Source organism: Pocillopora damicornis, chromosome 7, assembly GCF_964200805.1.
Source record: "Pocillopora damicornis chromosome 7, jaPocDami1.2, whole genome shotgun sequence".
In the NCBI taxonomy this organism is placed as follows: Eukaryota; Metazoa; Cnidaria; class Anthozoa; order Scleractinia; family Pocilloporidae; genus Pocillopora; species Pocillopora damicornis.
Genome location: NC_142676.1, coordinates 7150178 through 7170742, shown reverse-complemented (window position 1 = coordinate 7170742; position 20565 = coordinate 7150178). Strand labels below are relative to the sequence as shown.

Sequence of the window (20565 nt, the reverse complement as noted above, 5' to 3'; positions counted from 1 at the left end):
GTGATTTGCTATGCGGTTTCCAGCCGGTTTACGAAATGTATAGTGTTAAAAGACAAAATTGTTATTTAGCAAGAATTTTCATTATAGGTGTTTTTTGACTTATTTAAACGTTGAAAATGAATGGAAATAATATATTACGATAAGCCATTCAGTAAAAATTATAATAAGCCAGTTGATCATTTCTTATTCCCTGTGGTTGTCTTCTTTTAACACATTCGACACCTGTTTTTCTTAGAGGTGACCTGGGTTGTAAACATGTAGTACTTTTCATCCTCCGCACTGAATTTATAATCAGGAAACTTATATGAATAACACGTAGCTCTCTTGGAGGCGGTACCTTGGGTACGCCCTTCCTTCTCCAAATTGTCTGTTTATTCTGTCGTTATGTAACAGTCTTCGAGTCTCTTAGGATATCTCTTCAACGATGATTTTAATTCTGTTGGCAAGTTTATTATAATTTTTATATTGTCATTATTGTTTTTGTTTTGCCCGAACTTGACCGTAAGACTAAGAAATTTAAGGTAGAAAATCATTTTGAAAAACGTAAACATCTCGAAGGTACCTACTTAGTATGCGAACTCCGCTCTGCGTAGCTTAATGCGATTCGTTAGTTAAGTGTAAAAGCATGACGAAGGTTAGAGATTGACAGCTTAGTAAGCGTCACCTTTATAAGCGGTGACCCACACTTTTCTTGTGACGGATCTGAGCTAGTTCCGAGGTAATAAGTTGTATGTAAGAAAGAGAAGAATTAACAATATTTCAACTGTATAAAGAGTGTAAGAAAATACATCTAACCATAGAAAACAGTACAGAGAATATCCAAACTGATGTTAGGGTGTAAAGGGTTAACAACCGTATTATGTTCCTCTTTAGTGTAAGTGTTCCTAGTCTGACAGCCGCATTCGAGGGACTGGTCGTTGTTTAATCGGTTTAAAGATGGGAGACGGGTGGGAGGGGAGGGTCGGTGGATTTTGGTTGCCTTACAATTAAATTTACCTGATCCCTCCTCGGGCTCTTAAGCATTCTAATGATCCCTCATTATTGGTTGTCAGTAATAGTCAATAATAGTCAATCATAGTCCCCCCGTCTGTTAGCGATGACTGATTCCGTCCGTTCCACCGACACCCCCTCCCCCGCCCCCAGGATAACTTATCCTCTAACCCTTTAAGTCCCACTAGTGACCTACATAGAATTTCTCCTTTCACATCAGTACGATATCAAGCAGACAAGTAATGAGAATAAAGAAAAATATCAATTGGGGGACTATTGATTGATCCAATTCCAAATTCTCCAAACTAACATCACATGAATTTTATGACAAACAATAAAAAGAATTACGAATGAGATCTTGGGAGTTAAAGGGTTAACCTTGAGTCGGTGGATGAACACGTTGACGACGACACATGAACTTGACACGGATTGCTCTTCGAATATCTTTGTTACCGGCAAAGTTGATCAATGGATTAAGCAGGCCATTGAGCGTAAACAACAAACCTGAAAAACTTACAAGGCCCTCAGATAGCATCTCCAAAGCAATCAGTAATGAAGGAGTTAGAAATCCTGGTAGGAAGGAGAAGAAAAAACACAAAATGATCACCGAGATCATACGGGTTATTTTCTTTTCTCTGTTTACCACAGTACCAATTTGTCCAATTGACATCTGTATGTACAGTATGTTTCTAGCATATCTCCTGCTTACGAGTAGAGAACCGACATAATTGTAAACAATTGCCAAAACCAAGACTGTAAATAGCAGATAAAATGCACCCTCAAAGTAGATGACAAGAGACATGTTCTTAAGTTTGAACCAGTAAAGAAGAACGGGCATCAGCGCGCTTAAAAGCCAGTTAAAAATTATAACTTTGACGACGCGTGATGTGCTCGAGTAAGCACGATACCAAAGTGGCTTGCTTATTGCCAGATAACGGTCTCTGCTAATCGTAGTTAAGTTGCTTAAGGTGGCCAGGAAAAAAAAGTTACCAACAAGTACAACTTCTTCACCGTTCTCAGGGCACATATACGGATCACGTAGAACAAATGTGTAATAAATAAGAGTAGCGAGAGCCCATAGCAAATCACTAACTGCTAAGCTGCACAATAATAGCAATGAGGGATGTCGAAGAGATCTAGTGCCTATGACAGTCATGCAGATAACCGTGTTTAGAATAAGTGACGTGGCAGCCATAATCATATCCAGTGGAAGAACGACGTAGTTGCTAATGTCTCGGATCTGGCGTTGGAGTTTTTCATCAAGGGCGGGAATTAAACACGCTTCATAGGGATACTGGCTGGAGTTCATTTTCTCGTTCACTGTCATCCTATTTCTGCGCTCTGTCTTAAAAAAAACACAAGTAGAGTTAAGGCATTCCTGGCACTCTTTCCCGCAAATTTACATTTATGAGATCTGTCAAAATATTGCTGAAAATTGATTCTATCTTCACATCTAGAACGTTATTGAATCTGGATTATCTGACAAAAATTATTCAGAAAGATTCAATAAAATTGTGAAATTTAATATTTCAGTGGATGTGGTCATAATCTACTGTTTTCACGTATTTCCATTTAACTCGAAGAGAATTCTTACCAGAATATAAAGCCTCGGCCAGTTGATTTGCAACGGTAAGACTTAATATTATGTGGGAGTGCGAAATAAAACACGAGTCAAAGGAAACACTGAAATACATATTTAGAAATATCATTTTTCAACCTAAAAAAAAACCAGCGGCACCACGATTCACGCATTTACGAGATTTGACGTACACCCAACAAAATATTCGTTTACATACGTCGTTTATTTGTGCCTAGTTTCAAAGCCTGTTGGTAAGTGCACGAAAATAAATTGAAATGATCACATGCAATCCCACGTTTGAATCAACAAGCATTTTGTTTAACAACATCGAGCCTCGATCGAAGGAAATTGACTCATCTCTACTTGTTTTCATTTAACAGCCATAGCCATAGCGAGGAGATGGTTTAAGAGATTCTTCAGGAGAGATAAACACCAATTAGGACCCACCTTTCTTTGATACTCTACAAAGGGTCTACCAACAAGGAGCGAGTCTCTAAATGTGAGAATCAAATTTCAGTATTATTGATAAATATTTGAAACTACAGGTACTTCACAAGCTTAATTAGCGGTCCTAGCATTTCTTGTGTTTTTAAGAAAAATCTAAACGTTTATTGATTACTGTCAACACTGAGCGCTCCGGACCGGAGTTTCATGGATCCTGAAAAACCTGGTGCAGTAGGTTTACAAAAGCGACAAACATTACTTAACTGGCTTACATTGCGCGAAAGATCCGTCTTTTATGGTGATTTTTCTTCTTATCTTTTCTAAGAGATTTCACGCGTAAATAACCATTGTTTCATCTTGAAAAAAAATATATCTAGTTAACTCGAGCGGGGAAAATTGCAAAACAAATTAACGGTGTTATCACGAGCCTCGCACAAGCTTGAAAGACAACAGTTGACACAGTTGAGCTACTGAGGTGCGACTGGCTTGTGTGCTCTTATAAATTGAAGGTGAATACACATAAAGAGTATCTAATTTGTGTCGTGTTCACCGTGGCCTAATCCATGTGGAAATTGATTGGTTACATCAGGAGCCAATTGGGCTCCTGGTTACACTAATAGCTTCAGAATCACTTTACCCTTGAATGAGTCTGTAAATTATGTGTGGTCGCTTTGTCAAAGATAACTATTGAGCAGCAGAGTCGTTTCAAATTCCAAATGCAAGCAGCTAGAACCACAAATAACAAAGGAAAAAAAAAGTAGATCCTGAATTATTTTATGATCTTTCCTTACTAATCCTGCCGATATCTTCAAAGAGTGCTCTTCAGGCAAACTTTTGGACAGTCAATATGTAATTTAAAAAAGATCACCAAAAAATTTCATTTATTAAGACATCTTATTTACATCTTTATTGAGATATCTTGTGAACATAGGCACACGGCAAAACCAAAAGGCTCCCAGAAAAACCAAAAGGCTCACGACAAAACCAAAAGGCACGTCAAAACCAAAAAGTTCACGGTAAAACCAAAAGGCTCACGACGAAACCAAAAGGTACATCAAACCAAAAAGTTCACGGTAACACCAAAAGGCACACGGTAAAACCAAAGGCTCACGGCAAAATCAAAAGGCTCCCGGCAAAACCAAAAGGCTCGCGGCAATATAATTAATAAATGATAACACCCTATTCCCGACATCACCATGGCAGGGTGGATTTTAATAATTGAGGAGTGTTATATTTACCTGTTAACAATCAACCCCACTCCCTCCCTCACAGAGCTCCAACCTTCCCTCCCCCTCAACAATTATTGTATTTGTGTTGTAAAAAAATTACGATAATATTGAAGACAAATTTTCATAATCTCTTTAAACATAAAAATATTCATTGATCATTAAGTGACGCGCCCAAAGCCCTAAAGTCTTTTGGGCTGTTTAGAAAATCGAGAGGAAAACAGTGGAAGACAAAGATTAGTAAGAAAACCTAAAGAACGAAAGTAAGTCTGTTGGACTGGAAGGAAACTGATATGAAGTTGTAACCTGTAAGGAGGAAGAGAAGTGCATTTGTAGTATCCAAAGAAGAAGAATATATGCTGGTCTATAAAGATGGGAAACAAGCCCAATTTCTGCCAGGAACTGTGGAAGTTTTCATGTGTTTATCATTATTATTTAAATCACAACTAGAAGCTTCTGTGCCTTGAAAGCAAGAAAAGGAATTATTTCTCTGGTAGTTAGATGGTAGATGCTTAAAATCATAATGTGTATTATCCAATTGTTAGAACCTAACATGAGCAAGATGAACTAATTATGGAATGAATCCTGATATCATACTTCAAATATTCCTTCCCTGTAAGGCGACGGGCTCTTGGCAGGTTTATGTGTTTCTAAAAAGTTTTATTTTACCATTTCGCAATTTCAAAAGCAGAATCCTAAACATGTTTTGGTTCATTTGTTATTTCTTACTCATTCTCTTGGATAGTCAGTCCTTAATTACCTGTCCTATCTCAGCGAAGGAAGAACCAGTATTTTTTTTTCTTATTTTCGTCCTGTTTCGTCCCCCGATTCACCTGATTCTGTCTCTCCTGGGTAGTCAGTCCTATATGGGCTGTTGTTATCTGAAGGCAGAACCTTTCATTCTTCTTTTTTCTTTTTTTTTTTTTTCATCTGGTTCTGTCTCTCTTGGGGAGTTGGTTCATTTTAGACTGTGTTTTTATCTTATAACAACTAATTTGAGTTTGAATCTCGACAAGATTAAATTTACTTGTCTTGATGGTACATATCCTTTCCTTTACAGATTAACTTTTACGTTAACCATGAAAAATCGTGATGAAAAAGCCATGTTTGTTTTAATTAAAAAATTAGCTATTCTGTTGCGATGACCAACGAATTCGAACTGAATCAACCCCATATAGTTCGTGCACGTTCCATTGGCCAACTTTCTGGTCAATGTTTTTTTTGTCTTTGTGGTGTCTGGTGGTGTCTGGTGGTGTCTGGTGGTGTCTGGTGGTGTCTGGTGGTGTCTGGTGGTGTCTGCCCTCAATTCTTGTGGATGTTTCATTTAAAATTAATGATGAATTTAGGAATTTAATATTAACGAATAAAATACCTCTTCTCGTCACGTACTCCATTGCATTTACATTTCCATCTCCGCTCCCAACTGTGAAAACTTCCCTTGCCTAAAAATCAACTTGAGATACGAGATGTAATATCGGTCATAGATTGTAAAAGAGGTTTGTGAGTAAAGAACTTTTTCTACTTGTCTTTGTTTATTTTCTCGCAGCCTAATACATGTAGTTTGCAGTGTTCTCGGCGGCGCGCCAGGAAACCCCGGCAGGAAAAAAACTTCTAAGATTTTACTCCTTTAATGATCGCTTTAATGAATATTTTTTCCTTATGTGTTGCCGGCCATGGGTGCAAAAACTCCGTTATGTATTTCTTTACAAGCCAATATTATCAGAGAAAAATAGCTTGAGTTCTGCTGCGCTGTGTGATCCATGAGTGATCTCATCGCAGTTAGAGCTTTCTGTTGTTTGTGGTGTCATCTTCCTGAGTGGAGTTACCGCTACTACATTTTTGTTAGCGTTTAAAAATCGAAAAATGCATGGTTTTGGTGAAATAGATTCATCCTTTTCAACTCTTAACGACTGTCGAGTTGTGTGTATCATTAGAATGGGTCAGCAAATTTGCATTATATGTTTCGCGAGGCGCTAGAAAAAATGGTTGACCCTACGCGAGTGAAGCCGACGCTTCAGGTCGGCGTCGATCCTTTATTGTCTTCGGAAAAAAAAATCCTATTATTGAGTTAGACTGTAAAATTTCTTTTGCTTACATTGTATGCTTTAAAGTAAACATGAGTTTTAGTTCCACGCGAGGGTTTAACCTTGAAAAATGCATGCACTCAATTGACGCTGACATTAACGCGTGTCCCTAGCGGCCTATCTGGAAAACATTTGTATTATGATAAGAAAGGTCAACTTAAAAGACTTGGGTTACTCTCGCCATGCAATTTGGACGCCAATAAAAAGCAATTCATCCGCAACACCTCGATCGTGCTGTGGACGCGAACTCAGTTCTTTTGTGTCGGGCGGATCTCAGATCCACCGTAGCCTAATTTGCAAAATTTTATCGATGGGCAAAGCTCGTCATAGTGAAGTGAGTGAAAGTCAGACGGCATCTACTTAAGAACGGATTAAAGAAAACTTGACACTGACTGGATAAAAAGGCGTCTTGGGGAAGGTTTCCTTTTCCCGACGATTGGTAAGCGTGGGATTTGATCACGTGTCATGCAAATGGAAACAGTAAAACTAGAACTCCTCGCATCAAAGATAGGTTCTGTAATCATTCCAGAGAGATGTACGAAATACATTCAAGCGTCTGAAATACATCAAGCCTTGTTGTTGTGTATTAGGGTTCAATATACTAAAATAGAACAATGCGTGAATCAGACCATGTGCACTGCCATGAAATTAATTACGCTGTTGGATAGTCCAGACAAAATTATGATAACCAATCGATTTAGGAGGGTGGCTAAGCGTTTACGCGTGACGTGTAATAAAGTCCATGATTAATAAGTGACTCGTGAATTTTACAAAAGGGGCAACGGTGATTCGTATAACTGTTGTTATATAAATAAGTGCCTTGTCCCTGTTTCGACTAGGCGCCCAACCGTGTTGAAGTAAATAATCCGGTTCGGGCGCTAAATCGAATTATTATGGTCATGTCATCATGAAAATTATCTTTATTTTTATTGGTTCCCTCAATGACACCTAACGTGCCCACAGTGAATCGTTTTGATTGACAGATTGATATGACAGTGTATTTTATATTTCATGCGTTCATTCCCTACGCTCCAGACGGTCTCGTTAACGTCGCACGAGCGGCACAGCACAACATGACGAAGCTGCTTCTCTTGTGTATTTTCGTTCTCAGTTTGTCTCTTAAGCAGAGCGCATCTTCCAATTGGTGGAGCCCCTACAAATGGCGTCATTACTGGGAAGATTGGTGGGAAAAACTCGAAGAAGTCGGTCAAAGCGAAGGTATTCCGCTTGGGCAGCAAAAACCAGAACGCGTTCCGAACGCTGACGGGTAGGTAAAATGTTGCAGTTGACAGAAAAAGTTGTTCGGATAGACGAGAACAGCATCATAGAGTATTAGTTTGTACTCTGATGACGACTAACGTCAATGGAAATATTAAGAAATTCGTTCTTCATCAGTTGAAGCGCTGAATCAAAGGTCGCCCTTTTCGTGCTGAGTAATTTCCGTTGTCCAACCTTTAATACATCGTACATAATGGTTTAAAAATCTTCATGCTTTTTGCTCCCTCTCGTTGTCGTTCAGAGAAAATGAGCAAGAGACGACTTTTAGTTTTATCGCTGGAGCTATGAAGAGTAATGCAACATCTTTTTTCGATTTGACTTAGGGGATCTTCGGATGGTGATTAATATTGTTATGATGATGATATCCAAAAGATTTGTGGAATTCGGCAGCGATAAACCATGACAAATTTTTGCGTGGGCGTAATGCGTTTTATTGAAGGTCTTTTAAATTTACCATGCAATAATCAAAGAAAATAAAATCTATAGATAAACATTAATCATGCAGCCTTTTATAAAATGGCCTTTCGTATCATACATAGCATAGCTGCAACTTCAAGATTTGCGGAGCTTATGAAAATGTTAATTGTTTTGTTTGTCAACACCGGAAGAGGTTCTCCTGAAACCATAGGGTATCTGTGTAAGTGTTCACCAACGCATTTGGACAGAACGTCACGTTTTTCACTCTTGTCCTTTTTCATCATGAAACTCTTGACCCTTGGATATTCTTTTGGGTTTGCTCTGAAAATCTACCAGTAGATTTGAGCCATGCTATCTAGAACCATCACGGTCTAAATGATGGCAGATATTTCCACTTCAGTTCGATTCGGCTTGTGACATTCGTCGTAGCTCTGCCCTTCCCCTCTTACCGTGTCTCCCACCTCAAGATCTGTGTACATAGTATCGATATCTCTTGGCTTCTCGAGTGACTCTTTTCTCAGTGCACTGTTGCACAAGAACAGCTGTAAAATGAATAGAATAATCCTCGGAAGTACAGTCTTGAAACCCCCAGAGTGCTAAAAAGAGGAGGGGGAAGGAAAACGCCTTCGGTTTTCTCTGGGACGTTATTCCTTTGAATCCAGTGGAAGTGCTCCTCCTTAGGCGTATGACAAGCCCTTTTGCTCCTGTCCGCACTCGCTTGATAAACGCTCAGCAAAAATTATAATGATAGTAACAAGAGAAAATGAAAACCTCGGAAATAACGTCTTCTCTGCAGGCCAGTTTTCTTAGTGTTGCAAATAATATTTTTGAAATGTTTTTTCGATTGATGGCTTTCTACGAAATCCAAAAGTTGAGGTAAAAAAAAAAACCTTTATGAGCTATGCTTATTTTTAAAATTGTCCCGCGGCGGCACGTGTCATAAAGTCACCCAGAATGGTGAAACAATTTTTCTTCTCTGAAGTGGACTTTCCGCCTCCTAAAGCTTAATTCCTGTTGAATCCTTCATATAAAAAGTAATCCATTGAGTTAAAAATATTTTACTTTTTGAAGTATTTAACATTCGAAAAATTTCCAACGTGCCAATTACCTAATAAAATTACGTACTTTTCTAACGACTGAAATTACTATGTTGTCCTTCTCTTTTCCATTTTAGGCCAAATGTATGTACAAATAAAATTCCGGTAGGAATATTTCGAAAATGCAGAAAAATACCCGGAAAACGCAGATTGCAGTGCAGGTATTGTAACCCCGTCTATTTTATCTCTTATTGTGTTGGAAGTGTTTAAATTTTGCGTGCTACTATATTTTGAGTCATTTTACACATTTTGTGGCGATTATGCTTAAGATTGATAAGATTGATGCTTTTGGAAGCAACCTAATCATATATTAACCTGTTGAGCCTATTTTTTTTTTTCCCTTTCACCACACAGAACCGAGCAGCATTTTTTGAAAGAGTATCGTTGTTGTCCCGGATATGCTAGAGTGAACAAAAGTTCCGGATGTCCAAAAGGTAAGTACAGTCCAGAGGCAGTGAACTACTCAAGAAGAACATTAGGAAGTGAAACAAAGTAAAACCATTAAGTAACCAGGACACAACTTGGTACAGTTTTCCATATACTTGATCCAAAGGTTGGTGTGAAGTTCCTCGACCAATCAAAAAGTGAAGTAAAGTAAAACCATTGAGTCTCGCAAGTGACCTGAACACAACTGGCCTTAGATTTCCGTTTGATTGGTCCAAAGGAAGTGAAGCGAAATGAAGTAAAATTATTGAGTCACACAAATGTGGGACACATATATCTTCAGTTTTTCGTCTGATTAGTCCGAAGGATGTCGCAAGTCTTCTCGACCAATCCAAAAGCGAAGTGGAGCAAAAGCATTGAAATCTTGCCTTGCTTTTCGATGCTGAGTTAAAATTTGCTTTACCATGTCAATGCTCTGTATTTTACAGATTCTCAATAGATTCTCTTCACAGATTCTTTTATTTTCTTTCCAGAGCTTTACACGTCAGACAAGAAAATAGTTGAGGTGGCTGAATCACTCAGTTTAAGTGAATTTGCCAATTTAATGAAGATATCTGGTCTCGTGTCTGAGCTGCAGGGGACTGGTGAACGGTATACGGCTTTTGTTCCCTCCAACCAAGCATTCTCTTCACTAAAGCCAGAAACTCTACAAGAGTTGAAAAGAAACAAAGAGATACTTCGTGAAACGCTGCTGTTGCACATAACTTCTGGTAAGATTGTTACTGAGGTAATGAAAGACAACCAAGAGATAACTGCACTTGACGGCTCACACTTGAGAATCAATGTGGCGGACGAAGGGCAGGTAATCTAAACGTGGTCAAATTTCGTTTGCCCTTTCTTTGATTCGTCCATCCCTACCTTTTCTTCGTTCACTTGCGTCATTCCTTCGCTCCTACGTTCCTACGTTCCTACGTTCCTACGTTCCTACGTTCCTTCGTTCCTTCGTTCCTTCGTTCCTTCGTTCCTTCGTTCCTTCGTTCCTTCGTTCCTTCGTTCCTTCGTTCCTTCGTTCCTTCGTTCCTTCGTTCCCTCGTTCCCTCGTTCCCTCGTTCCCTCACACGTACTCTACTCAAAATCAGTAACGTTACTCCAATAATTAACATGCAGCATAACATGATTGATAACCCAAGCGGAAGTAGACGAACAAATAAGGCCTGGGCCATGGTGTGCGCTGGGTACCAGACCCGCTATCTTGCAACGTGTGCTCCAATATCTTTTGCATTAGAGTTTTTAGATCTTTCGCTCTATATTTCCTGCTTCTACCTCGCTACTTTGTTTTATTTCCTTTCCCCTTTTATATTGCCCTTTGTAATCTCTTCATTACATGCCTTTCTTTAAACCTTTTTTGATAGACAATTATTGTTCAAGGAGGAGAAATCGTTGTGGCAAACGAGGGAGCAAGGAATGGTATCATACACATTATTGACCGAGTTCTGAGTCCAGCATCTGATGACATTGGAGACATTTTGAAAAGTAATCCAAACTTCAGTATATTCTCACAGATGATCGAGAATGCCGCGATGAACTTCACCAACATAACTTTGTTTGCACCGACTGATAAAGCCTTTGAAGTGATGGACCGCGAAAGACTGGAGACTCTTCTTTCCAATGAAGAATGTGTCGGGGTTCGTTGTCCTCTCTTGAATTTTCTCCCCCCTAGAAGTGATTAACAGTTACCTCAATACCCTATCCGGCAAAATTGTTTGGAGAAAACGACAGATTTATAAGAAATTTGATTTTAGTCACTCTCTGAAGTTCAAGTGTTAAAGAAGAAAGACTAAACCTACGTTGGTCAAGAATGGAAAGATTGAACACGGATTACGAAGAAAGATTTTGAAAAAGAAAAGCTTAAATTTTCTAGATGTAAACAGAGGTTTGCATTAACTTCTCGTTATTGGAACCGTCCAACAAACAAAAAAATAGACAACATGTGGTGCTGAAACGGCACGAAGTGATCAGTTTTAATCTAAGAGCTTAGTGCTTTTTTTGCAGAAATTCATTAAGTACCACATGCTACCTAAGCCAATCTACTCAGCTGCACTGAACAACAAGCGATACACCACTACCGAAGGACACTTCTTAGACGTTAGAATAAAGGGGGAGAAGGAGATTCTGGTTAATGACGCTTCTGTGACAGATGTGGACATCAGTGGCAATAATGGCATCATACATGCCATTGGCAAAGTTCTCATGCCCGTTTCTGGTGCGATTTTTTTTTCTTCTTTAGTTTAGTAGTCGTCTTCAGCCCTCAGTCAATATGTGACGAACTTTTGAATTTACAGCCCTATTGCCTCACAACTTTGTGACCTACGAGGATTTAACTATCAGAGGTCCGTCTCTTTCTCGTCTAATCAACTGTAGCTAGCGAGAGCGGGTTCCATGAGAGCGGGTGTCTCGATGGAAAACTGGGATTATGGAATAGTCAAGGATTTCGAGCCTCCACCGCTGATTGATTTAACCCGCACCTCCACCCATCGCTCATCCTTCATTCCCCCCTTCCCCCGCTGGTCCCAGTTTCAAGCGTTGTTGATTTACTCGATTCAATAATTTTGGCAGATCGAGAGGATTTGCCTGAAAATTGATATTAGGGTCATGGAATCCTTATGGGTTCATTTATTACGGGCACAACTCACAAACACATCTTAAACGATTCAGTCAAAGGTAGCCAATTTCAGACAAATTCTCTCAGCTGATTTTCGTGTATTTTTATTGGTGACTTTGCTAAATGGATAACATGTCTCGAACATATCTTTTCTTTCCTCTGGCAGCCATGAACCTCTTGGAGGTAACTAAGGTGCTGAACCTTTCAACAATTGTGGAGTACCTCAATTCCACCGGCTTCTCTGACACTCTGAGGGAAGACAAGGGACCGTTTACATTATTTGCTCCGACTAACAAAGCTTTCCAGGCCTTACCCGAATCAACCAAGCAAGAATTACGTGACGATCCCGAGAAACTTAAACAGTTGCTTGCCTATCACTTGGTTCCCGAGAGAAAGTGGACTTACGAATTTGGTAAGGATAACATGGTGAATACTGTCAGCGAGGGAAAGAAACTGCGCCTGAATTCATTTAGATATGGAAAGGTATGTTTCACTTGAAAGCTACGGAAATTGTTTTACTTCGCAGTTTCTTTTGTTTTAATTTCTTTCTTTTCTCTCCATGAGCCATGCTGTTCAGAACAGGTTTTCTTCGGATGTTGTCTTCTAAAGTTTTCTGTCGGTCTTCTTACTTTCTTCTTACCAGGCAAGAAATTTCATGCAAAGATTATCAGCTATTGTCTGCTGACAGCAGACTTAACTTAACTGTGAAGGGTCGGGCTGTGCCCAACCCAGTGAACATTCATCCAAAATTCGAGCAAAAACTTAACGTCAGCTTGAAAGCAAGAGCCTGGATGATTGTACAAACTAATCGTCCTTCGAACTCATCGGCCCGAATTTCTGAGAGGGATTAAGGGGGGTTACCTTGCGATGAACTAGCATCCCATCCAGGGGGGGAGTGGTCATACTCCTAGCTCCTGGTCGATTCATGCTAAGGAATCTGGGATAAGCTCCGGCCGAGAGACTTTCACGTTATTGTTTACAGAAATTCGTTGATCAGCTCAAGGGGAGTTGCTCTCGTACCCTTTTCCCTTTGGTGTAATTCTAGTGACCGTGATTTTACATGAAGGTCTGAGTACAGTAAGAAGTGTGTCTCTCGTGGTTTAGTGAGATAGCTTTTCAGGAACATAGCGTAGCGATTTACAGAGCAAACAATAAGCAAAGACAAAAGTAAAATATTAAAAATAGCAATATAATTTACTTATTTTTTTAAAATTGCCTCTGATGTTTGTAGGTGCATTCTGTAGATGGCGCATGTGTGACTAAAGCTAACATCGAGGCTTGCAACGGCGTTATCCATGTTATTAATAAAGTCCTGTTGCCGCCAAGTAAAACAATTTACGAGCTTATCAACTCCGACTCTCGCTTCGTTACCCTTGCGGAAGCCATAAACACAACCGCGCTCGCACCAGTCCTCCAGAATCCCGCCGCTTCGTTGACTCTCTTTGCACCAACCGATTGGGCTTTTGCTAAACTGGAGCTGAAATCTCCTGGATCAATGGAGACCCTTCTCGCTTTCCCTGAAGAGCTGACAGAAGTTCTTAAACATCACGTGGTGAATGGAACACTGTACACTTGCGGTATTCACTGCAAATTCAGCTACTGGTCGTTCTTTAGCAACCAATTCTCTGTGTTTTCCATGGCTCGTGGGGTGCTCAGGATCCGATATGCCTGGAACGGACGAGTTTACGTAAATAGCATGCGCATCATTGACCTGGATCTACCCGCCACAAACGGCGTTGTTCACGTGATCGATGACGTATTAGAGCTGTATCCACATGAATTCCGCAAATGGAAGCGTTGGGTTCACAGTCACCGAGCGAGTCGCGGTAAAAAACATCGACACCACTGACATTACTGATGACTTCCAGGAATTTCTTCAATTTCACATATAATTTGACACATGAGAGCGTAGAAATTCCGCCTTTGAAGTTTGCAGTTTTGATGACTTTATCGAGTGTTGAGGTTTTTTTTTTTTTAATAAACTACAAGATTTTGTAATTTCGAATTTCTCTTCAACATTTGTTCTGTTGCTTATACTATATTGTTCAGTTCTTTGTTTTTTTTAAGTACAGTGTTTTTATACCTGACCTTTTTTCTTTTTTTTCACATTTTTCAGTAAAATCACTCATAGCCATACCTTATTGTATATTTAGTGTAACATTTCTCTTGTAAATCTTTCTTCAAATATGAAAGTCCGTGCATCGATTGCTCCATTTTTGTAACTCAGTAGCACCACGCAGTACATGAATCAGTTTAAATTTTAGATTTCAAGATGGCGCTTTGCATCAGAAAACCAAATTAGGCGGTCGTCACGAATGTGTCCAACAGGAAGCCGCTGATCCAGTGGCTTTACCGTTGCCCCAAAGTTGTAGGTCTTCTCAACTTGTACCGCAGGCTCATAAGGGCACTGCCCAGTTCTCAGAGATGCGGGAATCTCGAGCTGAGTTAGGTTAGCGGTGAAGTAACCATTCACGGCCATAAATTTCTGAGAGATAAAAAAAAAGGAGATAAAAATGTAGCGTCTTAAATGTTCTGTTTCTTATTTCAGGACAAAACTTCGAGAGTAACAATTTCTTTGTTTCAAGCGGAGTATGTCAAAATAGGAGATTTTTGTTAACAGCAAGAAAGAACAATTTGCCAAGAGCGATTCAATCCGAGTAGTAAACAAGACAGAGGTGAAGGATTTTTACTATTCAAGGACACGCTATCATCTCCCTTCCCTCCCCTCTCTCTCCTCACCATTCCGACCGCTTGACGGTGAAGCTTTCAATTAAAAAACAGAATACCGGAAATATATTTTAAAAGATTATACTAATTAATTTTACCTTTTCCGCGTCGTACAACATTACCAAGCCGGAGTAAACTGGCCAGTTAGGCGTACGAACAAACTCACTTTTATTTACAGCGTCCGTACTGAACTGAATGAAGCCCCACCTGTTGATCAAACAAAACAAGTACAAATGAAGGGGAAAAGGTAAAAAAAAATTAGGGCTGTTTGAAATTTAGAACGAAAAAAACTCTGAAAAGGAGTCTGCATGAATGCCATCTAAGCAGCTGAACACCCACCAACTTTTCGAAAGCGCAAGCATGCGTCTACTGCAGCAGTCAAGCGCTCTACGATAGAGTGTCATAACACCAAAACCAAAGTAATAACATTGGCCAAACAGAAGAAAGCAAAATATCCTGAAGTGCCGATAAGAAATCAATGTAAAAACAGTCAAACCGTCTAAAGCGCGGGAAAACGCGGGCGACCAAGTCGCGACTGGCGTTAATTTTGTATCTGATTGGTTAAGAGAGAAGCGCGAGTTTCCAGGACAAATTACAGAGCAAAGTAAAGCAAAACCGATGCAATCCCGGATTATTCTCGATACAAAATTGCTATGTCCTGCAATTAAATCGCACGAAATATTGCCATTGCCCTATATACATGGCTCATGAAGCCTGAGAACAATTCTTGAGGCTTGAACTTCACTCAGCTGTACCTCGAGCAACTCTTTTGTATTTCAGCCCTTTGCAAATTTCCTTGAGTGTCCATAATGTAATGTAATTAGGAACAAAAGAGTTATAGGCACTTAAATGCAAATCAGAATAGCAGGTTATGGAAAGTGAAGAGGGAGCGACAAAAGTGATAAGGGATTGCTTTGCTTTTGCTGTTGCTTTCCTTCGCTCGGTGATTGGTGCAGAAAACTCGCACCCCTTCTCGACCAATCCGATTTAAGACTATACCCGATCGCGACTTAGCCATGTACGTTTTCCCGCGCTTCGGGCAGCTCGCTTGAATTTGAGTTTCAATGGCTTCCGTGATATTTTTTTATGTTCTGATTGGCGATTACTCTGGCTTTGGTTGTACGTCCAAATTAACCAGAATAGGATCAAACTACTATCCGCAACGGGTTGAGGACACGGGGCGATCTTCTCGTCCAAAGGAAAAACAACAGCCTGTGATATTGAGCTCAACGTCTCGAAAATTAGAGAAAACCCATCCTGTAAAGACTTCTGTTTGTGTGTTTGTTTTTCTATCTTTTTATGACACTTTCTTTTTTTAAGTATGAGTGAACCAACCTCTCAGGAAGGTGCATGTTAATAGCATCTTGTGATGACCACACCCAGTTATCTTCAGGGACATTTGGAATCTGCGCAAAGACAAAAGTAAATTGCAAATCAAATGCTATCAAACTTTTCGATTGTTCTTGATAAGGTGTATCCATTGTAAATCATAATTCTGAAGTGATATGACCGACCAAATTTTTTTTATACTGTAGAGTCAATATCAATAATTGATCACGGGATTTTAGCAACTTTACCCTTGGCCTTTGTTCGGGGTATCACAACATTATAAAGTGAAGGAGAACACCAACCTTTTCATAATGTCCTCTGACATCCCTAACATGCCATTCAACCCTGTAAGACAAATCACAAGGTGTCAATTGCCAGTTATTATAAATATCTTGCCTGAAAACACAAGAGAATACCCCCACACAATACCTGCTAAAGTTAATCCTCCACTGATCTTTATTCCTTGGTGGAGCTGAAGCTGTAGGACTGTGATCCACCAGGTCACTGAAGGGAAGAGCTAGCTCAACAGACCAGAATTTATCTTAAATGCAAGACATGAAAATACAAAAAGATCAGATGTAATCAGTTCAGTAGTTATGTTAGCATGAAATAAGACATTTTTAAATGATTGTGTAAAGCAATGCAAGATTGCATCAGCTTAGACAACCCTTTGAACCCTATGCCTGACTTACAGCTTATTTCTCCTTACAGTATCAAACCAGAATCATACATAAAGGTGATGAGAATAAAGGAAATGATCACCAACTAAAGCAGCTCTTGATTGTTAATTATGACCGTTGCAATAATAGTCTTTATTTACCCTGATTAAACCAATCATTTCTCCTTGTCACCTTTGGAAATGCATAAATAACAGTATGGAAAATAGGCATGCTGATGTTAGGATGTAAAAGGTTAAAGAAGGCTCTGTGATTGGTCTAAAAACTTGCATGACCCTCACAACCAATCAATGCAAATCTGAAACCAATATCGCCATTTGATCAGTAGCAGCTCTGTAAAAAGAAGACTACCAGAAATAGATTACAATAGATTACAATTAATAATTACATCTCTGATACACATCATAACATTTCTTAAATCACCTTTAACTGAAGGATCATCCACAGGTCCTGAGACATAAATTGCACTTTTCATACTTGGCATTTCCCAGCTGTTGTTGGGTGTACCACCATTAAGATAAGGCTGCAAATAAATTTATAAATTAACATAAGTCTGTTACATGTCTTATTTTTTATAAATCAAGTACGTAATTCTGTTTTTAGTCACATAACATTTTCTACAGGAAGCAAACCCTTTATCCCCAAAGGGAACAAATGTACAATATGTCTATACACGTACAATGTCAATACATTATTTAGCAAACAAGCAACACGAATATAAAGATTTGTGATCCAAAGATATGATCTTGATATACATACTGGAACTGAACCATTGGTTTCCTTTCTACCTGTATATAACACTTATTGTAACCATAATCCTAGCTAAAATACCTTGTTTAACTCAAGATCCCAAGTTGTGTTTATGGCATTTATTTCAAATTCTTTGTACCTAACAGAAAAACCACAAAATTAATACTGGTTGACAAGAAAACCTTAAAACATTTTATTAAAAGTGATTTTAAAATTCTTAACCCTTAAACCTAAGAGTGACTAACATCTAATTTCTCCCCACAATATCACTCCTGTATCACACATTAAGGTCATGAGAATAAAGGAAATGATCACCAGGGCAGGAACCTTCTGATTGGCAAACAAATTCTCCTTATCAGCACCTAGGGAAATTTATAAAGAACAGTGTAGAGAATATGCATACTGATCTTAGGGTGTGAAGGGTTAAAAAGAGGACTGAAAAATTAGAGTTATCCTTTCAAACTTACCAATGAGTGTCTCCATCAGGGTCCATGAAAACCTGAAAAGTAGTTTTAAGAGAACATTAGGGCTTGATGTAAATAATAACATGTTTCCTTTCAATGTTTCTTTATTGTCTGGTTAAAAGTGCACAGCATACATCACATATGAAAGTAAATTAATAATAAAAACTTTGGAATTCATAAGCTAAATCTCACCTCAAAGTCATTATCAAGATACACTACAAATCAATAAAAGATAAACACTTCATTAATTGCATTGCTGACTATACTAGTATTGGATATAACAACAGTTAATAGCTGAACCTAACAATCTGTTCAACCGGTTAACAATATATGAAAGTCATATATTTGAACTGCGGATAAAGACATGAATGAAAGTGATCCTCGCAGTGAATAAGTTACAATAATTTGGTGTCAGATTGAGACAACAACTTATTCAAATCTGTTCAACCCTTTAACTCCCAGATCTGATTGTTAACCCTTCCCTCTAACTGCTACACATTTCCATTTGAATAAGTTACAATAATTTGATGTCAGATTGAGACAACAACTTTGACCTGATAAGCATGAATATACTCATGACCTGTTTGTTAGATAATGTTAGGACACTATATAGGAAGAAGTTACTTGTTAATCACTTCTAGGAGTTAAGGGTTAAAGAGAAAAAAAAACACTATAATTGCAACTATTGATTGAATAGTATACTACCTATCAAGTAAGGAACCAAAGTATTCTCCATTTTCAATGTAAGTGACTTGACACACATATTCATGACATAGAGTACACAGTAGCTTTCTCAAAAATCCACTTGCAATTTCTTTTGATTCTTTTCAAAATTATAACTTTTTTTCCAAAACATGAGTTGCCAAACTCAAGGTACAGCTTATCTGCAAATCATGTATACCTGTAGGGTGTTTAGGTACGATATTAAAAATTTTACCCAGATTTATCTTTGTCTGATATTTACCAACAGAATCATGTTTTGTTTGATTTGCCCAGACATCAGTCTCCTGAAGAAAGGCTCCAATGTACAAATACTTGTCATCCCACCTCATTTTGGCATGTGTTCTAAAGCGAGGTTTTTTCCAATCTGCTCCCTGAATATCTGTTATGCCAATATAAGAAAAACAGAGCATTCAGTCCCAACGTATATGTTTATGGTGTGTTTTCTACCATTCCTCATTTCAAGTTTACTGCATTAATCTCAAATCCCTCCCTACTTCTCTGGCTTAAAGTTAATTCCCTATTCTGGGAGTTAAATGGTGTTTATGCATCAAATAATTCAAAGCTTCAACATCCAACCCCTCTTCCAGTAGCAATCCAAAGGTATTTGACTGTTTCCGTGCCCAGGGGGTGGGGAATTTAAACCAGCAGTATGAAGTATTTCAAACACAGTACATATGTTAAGGAGGTGTTTAAAGGTAAAGAATTTGCTTTTGCCAGTAGATGGCTTAGAAGAAAAGGTCTACAAGGTCTACATTTTAGAGCTTGAATAGTCCAGTCAATTGCTGGTCAATAAGTAGACAGTCAAGGTCACTGATCTTGCCTTTGACAAAAGAGTTGACCATCAAATCTGGCACTTGGGTAGAGGGCATTTAAACATAATTTTGGCCAAAAAAACCTTCAAAAGTTCAAAGGCTCAGGGAGGTTGCAAGGGGAAGGGATGTTGAAGCTTTGAATTGATCAACACATTTCCCTCAATTACTAAACTCAAGCAGAAACTTAAAACCTAAAGCAGTTTTATGCCTGTCACATGACTGAATTTATAATTATACGCATGAAAGATATACTGATTTCTCACCAAGACTTCAATGCGACATTTCTTAACCAGGAGAAAACTATGTACGCGTTATGCAGTCATTGTGTTCACCCGCCAATTCTGCCTTGTCTACCTGGACTGCAGTGTACCAAACGATATAACGTGGAAAGATCCGATCATGCAAAGAATGAAATACTTGTGACAAGGTCCAGCATTATTCACAGCCTGCAATTAATTTTATGTCAAACCGAAGGAAACATCAACCAAAAAGAAACATATATTTTCTAATCACCAATAAAATCCTCCGTCCACGAGACAAGTGCCCACGCCTTGTCGTCTAGTTTTCCATCGATATCAATGGTTTCTTGCTCTCCAAGGTGATAGACGACATAACTTCGCGGAAACGGAAGAACACATTCCGATGGATAAGAGAGAATGCTGCCGAACTGACATAACTCCAACACAGACAATAGAAAAAAATGACAGTAAAATAATTCCATCACTCTATTTCCTGCTCATCGATTTTCTTGGTCTGAAAATATTCAGCTGGGCATTAATGAGAAAAATAATCTCCCAACAGCAATGAAGGACTCCGTTCTGTAACTGAGAGCCTGCAATTTTTGCTCAGTGGAAATAGCTTTAGTCAAAAGGGATGTTGTGTAATAGAAAACGAAGTATTTCAGATAATTAGCTACCAGTGC

The 20565-nt window shown here is 38.8% G+C and overlaps 3 protein-coding genes across 3 annotated transcripts; 1 reads left to right on the top strand and 2 right to left on the bottom strand.

Annotated features, from left to right (window-relative positions):
• Window positions 1-1363: 1363 nt before the first annotated feature.
• On the bottom strand, window positions 1364-2317 carry LOC149042314 (adrenocorticotropic hormone receptor-like). The gene has a single exon (XM_089212292.1). It carries the CDS (start codon window positions 2315-2317, stop codon window positions 1364-1366), a length of 954 nt encoding a protein of 317 aa, XP_089068418.1.
• A 5003-nt stretch (window positions 2318-7320) lies between these two features.
• On the top strand, window positions 7321-14297 carry LOC113677669 (transforming growth factor-beta-induced protein ig-h3). The gene is made up of 8 exons (XM_027194506.2): window positions 7321-7590; window positions 9193-9276; window positions 9470-9549; window positions 10033-10361; window positions 10912-11184; window positions 11552-11762; window positions 12328-12644; window positions 13393-14297. Exons 1-8 carry the CDS (start codon window positions 7397-7399, stop codon window positions 14008-14010), a joined length of 2106 nt encoding a protein of 701 aa, XP_027050307.2. The 5' UTR covers window positions 7321-7396; the 3' UTR covers window positions 14011-14297.
• LOC113677670 (uncharacterized) lies at window positions 13330-20490 on the bottom strand. Its single transcript, XM_027194507.2, has 11 exons — window positions 20157-20490; window positions 19073-19210; window positions 18301-18323; window positions 18112-18143; window positions 17726-17783; window positions 17318-17417; window positions 16647-16758; window positions 16520-16562; window positions 16224-16294; window positions 14987-15095; window positions 13330-14646 (listed from the first exon to the last, which is right to left on the bottom strand). Exons 1-11 carry the CDS (start codon window positions 20362-20364, stop codon window positions 14422-14424), a joined length of 1119 nt encoding a protein of 372 aa, XP_027050308.2. The 5' UTR covers window positions 20365-20490; the 3' UTR covers window positions 13330-14421.
• Between the last annotated feature and the right edge of the window lie 75 nt (window positions 20491-20565).